Genomic DNA, 14624 nt, shown 5'->3' with positions numbered 1-14624 from the left:
AATCTTGAATTATATACTTTGAAATAAAAGCCTGTGATCTGAATAACCTTATCAGCAAGTATGGTTGGAATATTTTAATATTCTTCACTCTTTCTTTCTTAAAAAATTGAAATGGTAACACAATCAATCAAATTAACACCATTTGTACGGGAGGACGGAATTAAATCTTCTAAAAAACAAAAGGACAAAAAGAAACAAAACAAAACTAAGAGAAGATGTATATTATTCATCACTCAATTTAGTCAATAATTATTATTTTTAAGTATAAGTAATACAATGAATGATAAATGATATATTAGATGTGTAAACCTTCAACCCTATTATTTTCAATCTTTTTGGAGCATTAATTGATTCAATCTGTATTACTAAATTTGCCGAATAAAAGTGATATCTAAATTTACACAATTTGTCGCACTAATTCAACTACATTGGCTCACTTGCTCAATATCCTAAGATTTCCGGTTATTCATCATTAGACTTTGCAGGGAATTATTAATTAGAGTATAATATTTTTGCTGATTATATTAGTTTCTTGCACGTTGTGTCTCTAACTACCACTTTGGTTAGGTTCTTCCGGTTGACTGAGATCAGCACAAGCTCATTAGAAAAGGTTTACATACCGATAATGACATATAATTTTAAAATATGTCTCAAACCATGTCCTATAGTAATGAAAACATGTCATAACTATTAAAATATTCATAATTTTTCTCTTTTCCTTTCATTGGTATGAGACATGGTTCAAAATATACTTTAAGATTATTGTCTATATAATACATTAAGATTTAAGATTGAGGACCTATTATTTGCATAGTCATATGTAGACGGACTCTAAATAAATAACAAAGATCTGAGTTTTTGTTTTCGTTTTTACTTTTTACTGCACTCCCCTCTAAAGAGATATTTACTCCTAAATGGATTGACTACCTAAGAATTTCTGAATTATGCAATGGTTTGTTCCAATGATTACTCAACGTTGCCACTTGCACACACGTTTTTATGTGCCTACTTTCCCTTTCACTTTATTTTCTTCAAAACCAAACATTAAATTTCATCAAAAATATATTCTCATTAAGAAAACATATGTCATGAGAATGATCTTTCTAGAAAGTAAAATTCCATATAATTTGTTTCTGTTACAATGACACCCAACAAATATGAATTAATAATCTTCCAATTCTTCATTTTTCCTATGTATAGATAGATGCCTTAAGAAGAGCTATGTCTAAATTATATTTCCCTAGTTTACTAGATCTACAGAGAATATTCTTAAAATAAAAAATAAACCTAATCTTACATATGACCAACCATGCCAAGCATAATATACCTAAGCTTCTTAAGCATCCTAATTTAATTACTGCTGTATGCACCTGAAAGTTTTTATTTGCTGAATGATGCAAAATTCATTGGACAATAATTTCTATGTTTAGAAAGGAGTTATTTGTAAATATTCTTCATGCAAAAAAAAAGTGTAATACATGTGCATGATCAATGTAAAGATTTATATACAATCAATATAAAATTTATCATTTATCTATATTATTTTTTTAAAAGTTAATAATAATAAAACATGAATAGTAAATGATACACGATATAAAACTCGGGTACATTTGTTTCTAAACAAATAAAACTATCTTTGTGTGCTATTACTAGGTCTAGCCACGTTTCAGTTGCTGCTACTGTTTTTGTCTTTAGTGCAACTATGTAATATTTATATGAGTTTGTCATGGTTCCCACGTTCATTATATATTATTATATCCCCAATGTACTTATAATTGTGTTAGTGGTAGACCGTTTTGTTGGTTCATTTTTTGGTGAAGTCAAACCTATATATTAGTCCAAAACTCAAAGCAACTTTTCCCTTTTCTTCACAAAGTAGAAATTTCACTTTGCTTTTTATTCATTGTAGTGTAATTGTTTGTAACTTGCAATGCACTCTTTTAGTAGTAGCTTCAATGTGACCATTTGAGTTTTACTATAGTTCATAAGAATGAAGCTTAATAATGAGAAGCTATTAAGGTAAAGTTTCTATCTTTATATCTTTCAGATACCATGTTTTTTTTATCTTCTTTCTATTCATGTTACAACTTTGTGTAGATATTTGATAAATGATAAGTGAGTTTGAAATTTTTTCAGGTTCTCTGATGATGAAAAACAAAAACTTGAGTTTCAATGGGAAAAGAAAGATGCTAACCAACTACATGAGAATCCATTCCCAACATACAAGATGAACCATGAAGGAAAATTTAATATAAGAATGCCAACATTTGGAAAGTTTAAGGTTTTCCCAGAAAAACATGAGACATGGAAGAAGAGAATTCTTGATCCTGGCAGTGACATGATTTTGGAGTGGAATAGGGCATTTCTGTTTTCTTGCATAATGTCACTTTTTGTTGATCCATTGTTTTTCTACCTTCCCTCTGTAGCAAATGATGGAAATTCATCATGTATGGCTACTGATTTGAACCTAGGAATTGTTGTGACATGTTTCAGAACATTTGCTGATGTTTTCTACTTCCTGAACATGATCATTAAGTTTAGGACAGCTTTTGTGTCACCAAGTTCAAGGGTTTTTGGAAGGGGTGAACTTGTTATGGATCCTAAGTTGATTGCTAGAAGGTATCTGAGATCAGAGTTCTTTCTAGATCTTGTAGCTACACTGCCTCTTCCCCAGGTATCACAATTCACAATGATTACTCATTTCCATTGTGTTCAATGTAAAAACCAACAAGGTGTTGGTCCCACTAGGCCCCCAGATAGACCAAAAGGTCAAAAGTTCGATTTCTATGAATAACATTTGTTGAGAGGAGCAATTACATACCCGAAAAGAGATTTGTTCCTTACCCATATGGTGAAGGGATATCCTTAGTTATACAGAAAAAAAATGTAAAAGCCATGTGTCAGTATGCAGTAGCAATTGGACAGATTCATTAGTAGCATAGATTACATAATATATGTCTCCTTGTTTTACTTTGTTCATGTTATAATGGATTAGACCATAATTTGAGTAAATTTAATAATGGATTTAGTTTTTTCCCTTCCTTTTATCTGTTAAGGTTGGAATAGTATTTTAATGTTATGTTTACAATATCAAGTAATTGCAGTGTGAATGTGCTAGAGTTTTATGCAATTACTAATTCATACATGATACACCTTTTTGGTATAATTGCTTGGTTATGTTTTATGTCTTTATCCCTAGAAGTTTGAGAATATCTGAAAGTGATGTTCAATGACATTGTTTCCTTATCTTTGTTGGCAGATTGTGATTTGGTTTATTTTGCCAGCAATTAGAGGTTCCCATGCTGATCATACCTACAATGCTCTTGTACTAATTGTCCTGCTTCAATATATTCCAAGATTATATTTGATTTTTCCACTAAGCTCTCAGATTGTTAAAGCCACCGGCTTAGTTACGAAGACGGCTTGGGCTGGAGCTGCTTACAATCTTTTACTTTACATGTTAGCAAGTCATGTATGTTAAATTTTCTTCACTCGCAAAATGACTTCGATAATTTAAACTTAGTTTTTGTGTTTTTCGCATTTCTGATTTTACATCAGTGATTAGTCCAACTTTATTCTTGTAGGTCTTAGGGGCATCATGGTATTTGTTGTCAATTGAAAGACATGCTACTTGCTGGAAAACTGAATGCAGGAACGAAAGCCTCCCGATAAAATGTACTCTTAAGTACTTGGATTGCGGCAGTTTAGACGATGAAGATCGCATGAAGTGGTTAAATACAACTTCTGTGTTCGGTAACTGCAATCCAGCAAATAGCACCACTTTCACCTATGGAATATTTGGAGTTGCAGTAGAAAATAATGTTATATCCTCTTTGTTTTTAGAGAAGTATCTCTATTGTCTGTGGTGGGGCTTGCAGAACTTGAGGTATGATTCAAGGCTTTCTTATTTTTATCTTTACAGTTTCATTCTAGGAGGTGCAGACCTTCGAAGTTCTACGACACTACGCTATAATTTTGGAGTGATTTTCCCTGTTTCTAATCTACATTTTCTGTTTTTTCAGTTCCTATGGGCAGGGTTTGAGTACAAGCATATTTGTTTGGGAAACTTCATTTGCAATACTCATAGCTATTCTGGGTCTAGTTTTGTTTGCCCACTTAATTGGTAACATGCAGGTAAAAATGGATTATAAAATCCTCCTGTGTCTAACTTTAACAGTGTTGTTGCAATAAGTTCTGTTGCTTTTTATGGTTTTTACTGGCTCCAGTTAATTACTTTTACACTTGAATGCAGTTTCACCTCTGACTGTATAGTCGATTTTCCGTTGTGTTATACTAAAACCACGACATCTGTGAATTCTTACGCCTTCTACACAAATTATGAAACACTTGCCATGCTTTGTTGTCTTTGTCATTCTCATCTTCAGCAACAGTTAATGTTAGATTACTATGTTTCCGATGGACATGTCTAGAACAAGCTTCCATGTGATTATATCTAATGATTAACCACCTACCTTAGACATTGAGACATTTCAATCTTTTGATTTGTATAATCTTTCCTCATCTGTAACTTTTTTCAACTAATAATATTCCTCTACAATTTGTATAATTTTGCATTGTTGATTAAAACCTTGTCATAACATGCTATATCATTTAGTGGAACTTGGATTGATAATGGTAAAAAAAAATTGACCCTTATGGAGGAACTCCTAAGCATGCTCAATTTGAATACAGACATATCTGCAATCTATTACTGTGAGGCTTGAAGAGTGGAGGCTCAAGCAACGTGACACCGAAGAGTGGATGAGACATCGCCAGCTCCCGAAACATCTCCAAGAGCGTATCCGAAGATTTGTTCAATATAAATGGCTTGCAACAAGGGGGGTTGATGAAGAAACAATCTTACAAGGCCTTCCCATAGACCTACGTAGAGATATCCAACGTCACCTTTGCTTGGACCTTGTTCGACGTGTAAGTTTCTCCCAACACATATTGCTATACCAAGCTTCGATCTAAGTGTGAAACTAATCTTCGATAGTTTTTTCTCCACGACCTTGTTCAATTGTTGACTAAAACCTTGCTATGCTTTCTCCAATTATAGGTCCCATTTTTCTCACAAATGGATGATCAGCTACTTGATGCAATTTGCGAGCGTTTGGTCTCGTCATTGAGTACTCAAGGCACATACATTGTTAGGGAAGGCGATCCAGTTACGGAGATGCTTTTCATCATTAGAGGGAAACTTGAAAGCTCAACCACAAATGGAGGAAGAACAGGTTTCTTCAACTCTATTACCTTAAGGCCTGGTGATTTCTGTGGAGAAGAGTTACTTGCTTGGGCATTGCTTCCAAACTCTACACTCAACTTGCCTTCTTCTACAAGAACAGTAAAAGCCATCGTCGAAGTCGAAGCTTTTGCACTAAGAGCACAAGATCTTAAATTCGTTGCCAACCAATTTCGACGTTTGCATAGCAAGAAGTTACAACACACGTTCCGGTTCTACTCTCACCATTGGAGGACATGGGCTGCCTGCTTCATTCAGGTAGCTTGGCGCCGACACAAGAAGAGAGAATTGGCGAAGTTCCTTAGCATGAGAGAGTCCCTCTCCTTCAATGCCGATGAACAAGTCAACGATCAAACGGAACATGAGGATGAAGAGTACAATGTTATGGCTTCAAACACAACACAAGTAATACAGAACCTCGGCGTCACTATACTAGCTTCAAGATTCGCTGCAAACACAAGAAGAGGAGCTCAGATCAAACATGTAGAGATGCTGAAGCTGCAAAAGCCTGAAGAGCCAGACTTCTCAGTAGAGCCTGAAGATGATTAGCTCCACACTGCAAAATTAATTAACAAATACAGTTCCATTGCTAACGGCCAAGGTCGAATGTTCGATACGATTTTCGATACGATTTTCGAGAGTCAAGACTATTGTATTCCTGGTACATTAAAACATGTGTGCATTAGTAGTTTTTTGTGGAGATGTTTTCAGGTGGTATCTTTGCCTGTACTTTACTACTTTGTCTGCTTAGTACAAATTGATTCTCCTCTTGTATATTATGATAATTACTTCATATATACCACTTGTATTTTACAGTGCAACATTTCCTGCATTTTAGATACAGTAATCAACACTTGAATATCAAAATTTTGTGTGTATTCTTTCATCAAAGAATATAAAATATTTGTCATTTAACAATCATCAAATAAGTATACATACACTAAATAGACAATTACATTATGGGCCTATAAATAAATAGACTAATGTAAGCTTCAATTGTGGTAATTTTAAATAAAAAATAACACTAATTAATTTTCTTCATCTTTAATGGTATAATAATCGAGTCTAATATTTATATAGTGTAAATGTAAAAATTTATATACAATTATTATATCATTCATTTGGATTATTTTTATTATTAAAAATGAATGGTAAATGATGCACTAACAGTATATAAAACTCATACATGCATATACTTTTTTTCATCATAATAATTTGGAAGAGTTAAAATTATATTTTAAGAATCTAAAACTATTTTTTTAATTTATTTATTATGTTTGACATTTTTAAATAGTACTGTTGAAATACTATCCTCATAATTTGTTTTAGTTATAAAATACAAAATGATATTTATTTAACCCAATTGATTGAAATTAATTTACATAACACGAATAAGTAAAAATAGGTAAAAGTAAACGGATATAAACCGATCCGAGAATAAGACCCGAATCCGAGCAACACAGTGATTGTTCCCCAACTGAAAGATAGAGAAACCAATTTCCATCATTCTCCTTCGTTCTCTCTGATTCACGGTGAGTATAAACTTTCAATTTCAATCTACGATTTCAATTCTCGATTCACGATTATCATAATTATTAATCTTATTTCTTCAATTACGAATCCCTCAGGAATCGATCAATTGGATTATGCAACAGAGGCCAATTTTGCAGCAACAGCATCAGATGTATAACCCTAACATGCTCGCTGCAGCGATGTCTCAGGTTAATTCCATTCCCTTTCTCTCTTTCCTTCATCATTTATCGCTATGTAGAATCAATATATAAACTGTGTTTCTCACTTTCTTTTAAGCATTAATAAGGATAATTACTCATTCTTCTAGTGGTTAATTTGATATAATGGTTTCTTTTATTACTGGTCAGTGATATATGTATTTATTACATGTACTTGTTTTGATTTGGAATTATTTTTGCTCCAGTTCTAGGTCTTTAGTATCCTGAGAGAAATAACCTAGGGGATGTTTCAAATTCTGAAATGTCTTTGATCCAGTTCATGAGATGTGAAGAATGTTCAACAGATCGACACATACTGAGAGTTTCTCGCTTAATGCTGAACTATTAGAGAATTATGATATGAACAAAATTTGTTCAACGTGATTGATTGTTTTCAATTTGTTTTAGTCTAATAGTTTTGTTTTGTTAGAATCGTATGAGAAATAGTTCATCCTGCCACTATCAATAGAAAAATGAAGAGCTTTTTTTTTCCTTCTCTTTGATTCTATTTTGCGTCTATTCCATTCTTCCTATACTTGTTTGCCTCTTTCCCCTACTCCCCTATCCCCACAATATGTTGTGACAAAAATTGAGGTCCGTTTGTTTATTCTTGTTTTTTATTTTATGCAGATGGATCCTGTTCCAAGTGGCAACCTGCCTCCTGGTTTTGATGTTTCTGCATGTCGTAGTGTGTAAGTGTTGGTTTCTCATTCTCTTAGATGCTTATTTGGGTATATATATAATTACAAGTATGACGGTTTTCCATTTAATACCTATTTATAACTGTATTTGCAAGTTTCTTTTACATAATGGTGTTTTTAACTGATCTTAATTTTCGAGAGATAAATTTGATGCTATTGAGGTTAATTGTGGTATTAAATAGTCAATGTACCAGAATTAGTATACTTTTCCTGCTTAGACACCTAATTAATCTTAACCTATGTGCACTTTCAGTTATGTAGGGAATATTAATGTAAATGTCACGGATCAGCTCCTCGCAGAAGTTTTTCAGAGTGCTGGTCCTCTTGCTGGATGCAAGCTCATAAGAAAAGAAAAGGTTTGATTCAGTGTTCCACTCAATGTTCTCTGTTCATGATTTCTATTTTTTGCTCACAATTTGTCTGTTTTTTCTTAGAAACTAAAATATCCATGTTATTTTTCAATTCTTTTCTTAATAAAATGAGCATGAAGGTCATAGATTGTTTAAGGTCCTGTTTTGTGTGTTATATACTTATATGTCAATTGGCAGTCTTCAGTCCTGCCATGGGGAGCATAGTAAAACTCTCCTATCAGTGGCTCTTGGATTAGCATCTGCTTATACTACATTTTCTTCATAATCCTTATCCCTATCATCTGTGCTCTCTACTTTCTGGTTTCTTCTGATTTGTATTCCTCACATTTTTTTTTAAATTTGTGACACTACTGTTGCAGTCCTCTTATGGTTTTGTGGACTACCATGATAGAGCATCTGCAGCCCTTGCTATAATGACATTGCATGGACGGCAACTGTAAGCATATATTTTATAAAGGGTTTTTCTGGTTCTCTGCGATATTTACGTAGGATGTGAACCGTGACAGCATTCTGCATCTGGCTTTTCTGATGATAGAGAATTATTATCATTTTTCACAGTCATTTTCATTAATAGACTTATAATGTATTTGGCAATTTTAATATTATTGTAATGGCTTTATAGATGCTGCTTTATCTATGGAATCTTGGCAAGTGTCTAGTTTTCCTTAATATGTAGCAATATTCTGTTAATTTTGTTATTTATATTTCCATTTGCAGATATGGTCAAGCACTTAAGGTGAACTGGGCATATGCCAATAGCAGTAGGGAGGATACTTCAGGTTACTTTTAAACACTGTTCATTTTATCGTTGGTTTTGATTATTTTACTTCTTGGGGACATTCCTTTTCTTTTCATTTTCAATTCTATATTCCTTATAATTTTAAAATCATCAGGGCACTTCAATGTATTTGTTGGTGATTTGAGTCCAGAGGTCACTGATGCAACTTTATATGCATGCTTCTCAGTCTATCATAGTTGTTCGTAAGTTTGTCATTGATTTTTTTGTTGTTGCAATTTCTGTGGTCATTAAGCAAGGTATTTTTAATGGTGAAGGTAGTCATTAGTGATGGTGGCAAGTTGAAGAAAGATAGTTGATATGGGGGAACTCTTCAACGTGTTACTTTGCAAGATATTGATACATGGAACTTACTTTTCACCTTCTCGCTTCTTAATTGCAGTGACGCAAGGGTTATGTGGGATCACAAAACTGGTCGCTCAAAAGGATATGGCTTTGTTTCTTTCCGTGATCATCAGGTAATCTTCTTTCTGTATACTGGAATGTACTGGAGAGATTAGCCAACAAACCCTTCTGAAAGGAAAACTAAAAAAATGTATTTCTGTTAAAGATTGTTATCAGTGCTCTCAATTTGCTTTCCTTGTTTAGACGTGGTAGTTCAGTAATAAACTTATTCATTACACAACCTCAATGTTGTCCGAATATAAAATCTTGTTACAAATTCTGTTATTATTTTTTGCTGCTTTTTTTAGGTGGTTGAAGTGCAATCTCAATTTTTATAACATCTTTTAAGTTAAACTTGAGCAAAAGTTAGTTTGGTGTAGCTATGTTAATTATGCGCTGATTAGTCAAATATATATCTTAATGTAATTGATATGCAGGATGCCCAAAGTGCCATCAATGATATGACAGGTTAGGCATTTATTTGTTTACTCCCATGTTGTTTGTTCTCGATTTCTTTTCTCGTTTGCTTTTGTTCCTACCAACTTGTGGTGTTTCCTGCTTGTTATAGGTAAATGGCTGGGAAATAGGCAGATACGATGCAATTGGGCAACTAAGGGTGCTGGTGCCAGCTCCGGCGAAGAGAAGAACAATGATAACCAAAATGCTGTTGTGCTTACAAACGGGTCTTCAGGTATCTTGCACTGCTTCTGGAATTCCAATTGCTTGATTTGTTAGACACCAGTTTTGATGTGCAAGGAGGGGTTGTACTTGGTTAACATATTGAGCCTGTGGTATTACGTATTTTTATTGTAATGTGTTCAAAGGAGACAGGCAGAGAGGAATAGCTAAGATATTTACAAAACAATACCTAGTTTTGTTTGAATGAGACTTCAGTAAGTCTTGTTTCTTAACATGGTGACTATTCATTACTTCTTTGGGATAGTGTTTCTGCATCTATGTTTATGGTTATTAGACGTCAACTTGTTCTTCCAGAAAATACAAGTGCTACAAGTTTGGTCCTCCAAAGAAAAAGTGCACTGAATAAGTCCCTCAAAGATGAAATGGCCAGCCACAGTGCAGATTTAAGTCCTTCAAAGATTTAGAGTGCCACCAAATTAATCCCTAGGAGGACCAACATGGTGGCACTTTTAGACTAAGCGGCTTAATTGCTGCACCTTTTCTAGTCATTAATGATTACAGTGCCCAGAATTAGTTCAGAATTGGGACCTCACTTTATCCCTATAACTTGAATTGCTTTTCTGTTCTTTATGCAGTTCTGTAAACCGATTGGGAACTCGAGGATTGTTGACTAATGCTTCTTTTGTGTGTATGTTCTACAGATGGAGGTCAAGACTATAACAATGAAGATGCTCCTGAAAACAATCATGCATACACCACTGTTTATGTCGGCAACCTTCCCCATGATGTAAGTCACAGGAATTCAAGAGTGTAATGTTATGGTTGTTGTTTGTACATATGTACAAGACTTTACTCTTTAGTTTTATTTCATTGTCCACAAATATGGAAGAGTATTTAAGTATTTGCCGGACTTGGTTTGGTTTGTTAGGATTGGTTTTACACATAACTTTGGAGGAATTTTTAAGGCATGCTTATGTTTTAATGCTGTGTGTGTAAGCTACCAGCTGACCCCAGTCAAACTGCCAGAATTTGCCGGATTTTGTTGTTTTGTTGTGTGTAAATTACCCTTTGTATTCCCAGTTTCATTATATCACTATAAGCTTGACATCAATTAAGTCAAACTGCCAGAGAAATTTCATAGCACATGCAAGTTAATTCTCCACTGCAGTCTTTCAAACAGAATGAGTGTTTAGTTACATGTGGAATGTGGTTAGAGGTACAGTCATGCAGCCTGTAAAGCATTGTAGTTCACTTGACCTCGAATTAGAGTATTTAAAGTTCAAGCATAGTTTATGCTTAGCATTGGCTGAAATCTTCACCATCATCAACTGTGTGTTTGTGCCCCAGTTTGTTTAATTATGAGCATGATGCATTCTTTCAATCAATGGTGGAGGTGGATTTTGTAAAAAAAAATGATATATTCTACTACAAATCCTCCTGTACCATAAGAAAAATAACATGTGACACAAAGTGGTACTTTGTTTATTAATGATTGGTTTACAAGTGATATATGTGATGTGTGACTTTCTTATAGTGTAGGAAGATATATCATTACTCCTTTGTAAAATAATTACTACCTCCGGTCCTTTGTGTAGGGATCTTTTGAGAGATTGATTTTTGTCATTCTTATAGGACCGTTTCCAAATTTCCAAGCACAATAATTGATTTTGTTACCAAAATACCCTCATTAATTAGCATGCAGTGAAAAGAGAAAATGAGTGGGTCATAATAATGAAGGTTAGCTTTGTAAAAATACATCTAGACACATTTAAATGTAAGTGACCATACTAATTTACCTCCTTAATTCCCCTGAAAGTACCCAAAGGGTTCCTATAAAAAGGACCGGAGTTAGTATTATATAAATTATTAAAAGTAATTCACTGGGTAGGATTGATGTTGAACTTAATTTACACCATATCAACTTTCCTGTATTATCGGTACTACATAGATTGATGAATGCCTGTCAAATCTGTGGCTGTGGCACTATATTGTCTGAATGTCAGACGGTCTTTTAGTTTCTTGCAAATTACGAATTTAGTTTACAAACCTCTTGATAAGTAACTTACAATTTATCTACAAATATGATTTGAGATCTCACAGGTAACTCAAGCTGAACTTCATTGTCAGTTCCATGCACTGGGTGCTGGGGTTATTGAGGAGGTCCGAGTTCAGAGGGATAAAGGTTTTGGATTTGTCAGGTACAACACTCATGATGAAGCAGCATTGGCCATTCAGATTGGTAATGGAAGTATAGTTCGTGGGAAGAGTATGAAGGTGAGAAGCCTTTCACTTGTTGCTTATGCAATCAACAAATTCATTCCCATTTCTGTATTAGGGTTTTTGTTTGCCCTATGCTTGTCTTGTGTGAATTTTGCAGAGTAGGGATGCGAGTCTTCTTTTTTCCTTGCCAATAGCTTGTCCATGTTTCTTATATTCATGTACAGCATTCCTCAATGCATGTTTTGGACTGATGAAACCTGTTTTACAAAAAAGTTGAAATGTTTCTGAAGTATAAATTCAATGCATTGTCATTTTGCAGAGTAGGGATGCAAGTCTTCTTTTCTTTTTCCATGCCAATAGCTGATCATTGGTCTCATATATAGTCACAAACATGTATGCACCCATCCATAACCTGATATAGTCTCCACTCTTACCAAGTAACATTCACAACTGCTAGGAGGTAGGATGGAGTGGATAGGGGAGGAGTGGTTTAGAGCATTCCTCCATGCTTGTTATAGACTCAGTGGACCCTGTTTGATAATGTTGCACAGTTAAAATGCTTTTGAAGTTTAAATTGAATTCCAAAAATGTGACGCACCTCTAAGTACCGTGACACAAATATTTTTGAAAAGCTGAGAGCCCGTTTTCATGTGTTGTCGATGAATAATAAAATTTATTTTAATTGATTTGTGCAGTGCTCATGGGGTAGCAAGCCAACTCCTCCTGGAACAGCTTCGAATCCCCTACCTCCTCCTGCTCAACCATATCAAATACTTCCCACTGCTGGGATGAACCAAGGCTATTCTCATGCCGAGTTGTTGGCTTACCAGCGCCAACTGGCCATGAGTCAAGCTGCTGTATCTGGCCTTTCCGGCCAAGCCCTTCTGCAAATGACTGGGCAACATGGCCTAGCTCCTGCTTCGATGGGCATAAACTCTGGGGTATCTCAAGCCATGTATGACGCATATACTGGTAATTCATCAAGACAACAGCTTATGTACTATCGTTGATACATTCAACAGTGCAGATTCATAGTTGCATTCTTTCCTTCCAGAGGCGTTGATGCATCATCACATTTCTCTTGCTTCCTCACACCATGTCCTTTTCAAACTGGGCCTTGAGGTATTGTAGCTTGGTATTTTCTACGTTAAAATTTTATCTCGTGTTGTAATTTATATTGATCTATATGAGGTTTTGATGACTTAAAAAGAAGGGATTTTTATTTATATGGGTTTTTGCTAGAAAGGGAAACTTTTATGTTTGGGTAGTTTTTCATTAATGGTATTGTGTATTATACAGTATTCATACGTCTATGTTAATAATTCTGTATCTTGTTTTCCTTTCCGGCAACGGCTTTGCTCTTTCATGGATCAAAACTGATGCACGTATTACGTTAAAAAAAAACAGGAACTTTTTGGGGAAATTGTTGCAAGTGTTCGAACCCTTTTTCTGTTTGTCGTTGTGTATGAATTTAACCTTGAGATGGATCAAAACAAGATTCATTCACTACGTCTTTCATCTCCGCATTACTCTTTGGCAACTATATTCCTTTCTTTTTTTCCTTCCAAAATTTTATTGTGCTTTTCCAATAAATAAAAAGTAAACAAACCCTTATGCTCTCAAATATTGCATTTTGCTACAACTACTTCCTTTTTGTAAGAGACCATTCAAAGTTCCTTATTTTGTTCCTTTCTGTTTTTTGTTATGTTCACAAAAAATCCAAGAATTTCCTTTGATGAAACAAATGTTAAGACAAATGATAAGACAACTTGGTTGTTTTGAATCTCCTCTTTGTCCCTTCTGTTATTTGGGTTTCCTTAAATATTAGAGAAAAGAGTATCAAATTGACACTAGTTTGGACATATCCTCTCTACTTGTATGTGAAAAGGATATGCTGACAGCAGCCATCTTCAACTGCAAAATATCAGTCACATTTAAATAAATAACTTTAATTCTATGACGTAAAAATAATGTCCTGAAATATATTATTCTACCATTAGCATTTTGTTTTTGGTCACATGTGATAGGTTATCAAGGACTCAATATATTATATCAATAATTCAAGAAATGATGACACCAACACTGGAATTTTCTTTACTAGGAATTTGTACTCAAATCCCACAAAGACAAAAAGAATATAGGTTGGGAAAAGGATGTGAGATATAAAATGGCACCATCTTTAATATGAGATGCATCACATGTGAGATAGGGCTAAAAAATAAGAATAATTATAAATATAATGTATTTGAATTAGAAGTTGATAATAAATAATAATACAACCTTCAAACAAATAACAGTATCTGACGCAGTGCTTATCCACTACTTGCAAATCTAGAAAACAATACAACATGACAAGGACTAATTCCCAATAGTGTATAATAATTTTACCTTTTCTTTCCTGGCAAACATGTCTTTGATGGTATGTTATTTTCTTTACAGATTTACCTTCTTTGCAATTGTAGCCTTCTTATCAACACTCTTTTCCTAATGAAACTAATAGTAAACAAACATTTACTATATGTCCAAAATGAGAATATCAAA

The 14624-nt window shown here is 34.1% G+C and overlaps 2 protein-coding genes across 4 annotated transcripts; both read left to right on the top strand.

Annotated features, from left to right (window-relative positions):
• LOC109327311 (probable cyclic nucleotide-gated ion channel 14) lies at positions 1847–6057 on the top strand. Of its 2 annotated transcripts, XM_019560396.1 has the most exons (8): positions 1847–2019; positions 2137–2199; positions 2233–2674; positions 3260–3472; positions 3585–3886; positions 4023–4134; positions 4693–4929; positions 5060–6057. In XM_019560396.1, exons 1-8 carry the CDS (start codon positions 1991–1993, stop codon positions 5789–5791), a joined length of 2130 nt encoding a protein of 709 aa, XP_019415941.1. In that variant the 5' UTR covers positions 1847–1990; the 3' UTR covers positions 5792–6057. The 2 variants fall into 2 exon arrangements, with proteins under 2 accessions (XP_019415941.1, XP_019415940.1); XM_019560395.1 differs by having other exon boundaries at positions 1848–2019; positions 2137–2674.
• LOC109328496 (oligouridylate-binding protein 1-like) lies at positions 6637–13427 on the top strand. 2 transcript variants are annotated; one of them, XM_019561987.1, is made up of 13 exons: positions 6637–6774; positions 6871–6963; positions 7603–7664; positions 7927–8029; positions 8404–8480; positions 8762–8823; positions 8938–9025; positions 9223–9298; positions 9662–9692; positions 9793–9915; positions 10565–10650; positions 11964–12137; positions 12779–13427. In XM_019561987.1, exons 2-13 carry the CDS (start codon positions 6889–6891, stop codon positions 13091–13093), a joined length of 1272 nt encoding a protein of 423 aa, XP_019417532.1. In that variant the 5' UTR covers positions 6637–6774; positions 6871–6888; the 3' UTR covers positions 13094–13427. The 2 variants fall into 2 exon arrangements, with proteins under 2 accessions (XP_019417532.1, XP_019417533.1); XM_019561988.1 differs by having other exon boundaries at positions 6646–6777; positions 6869–6963.

This window comes from Lupinus angustifolius, chromosome LG15, assembly GCF_001865875.1.
Source record: "Lupinus angustifolius cultivar Tanjil chromosome LG15, LupAngTanjil_v1.0, whole genome shotgun sequence".
Taxonomy (NCBI): domain Eukaryota; kingdom Viridiplantae; phylum Streptophyta; class Magnoliopsida; order Fabales; family Fabaceae; genus Lupinus; species Lupinus angustifolius.
The sequence above is the reverse complement of the archived record's forward strand: the minus strand, read 5'-3'. Positions and strand labels throughout refer to the sequence as shown.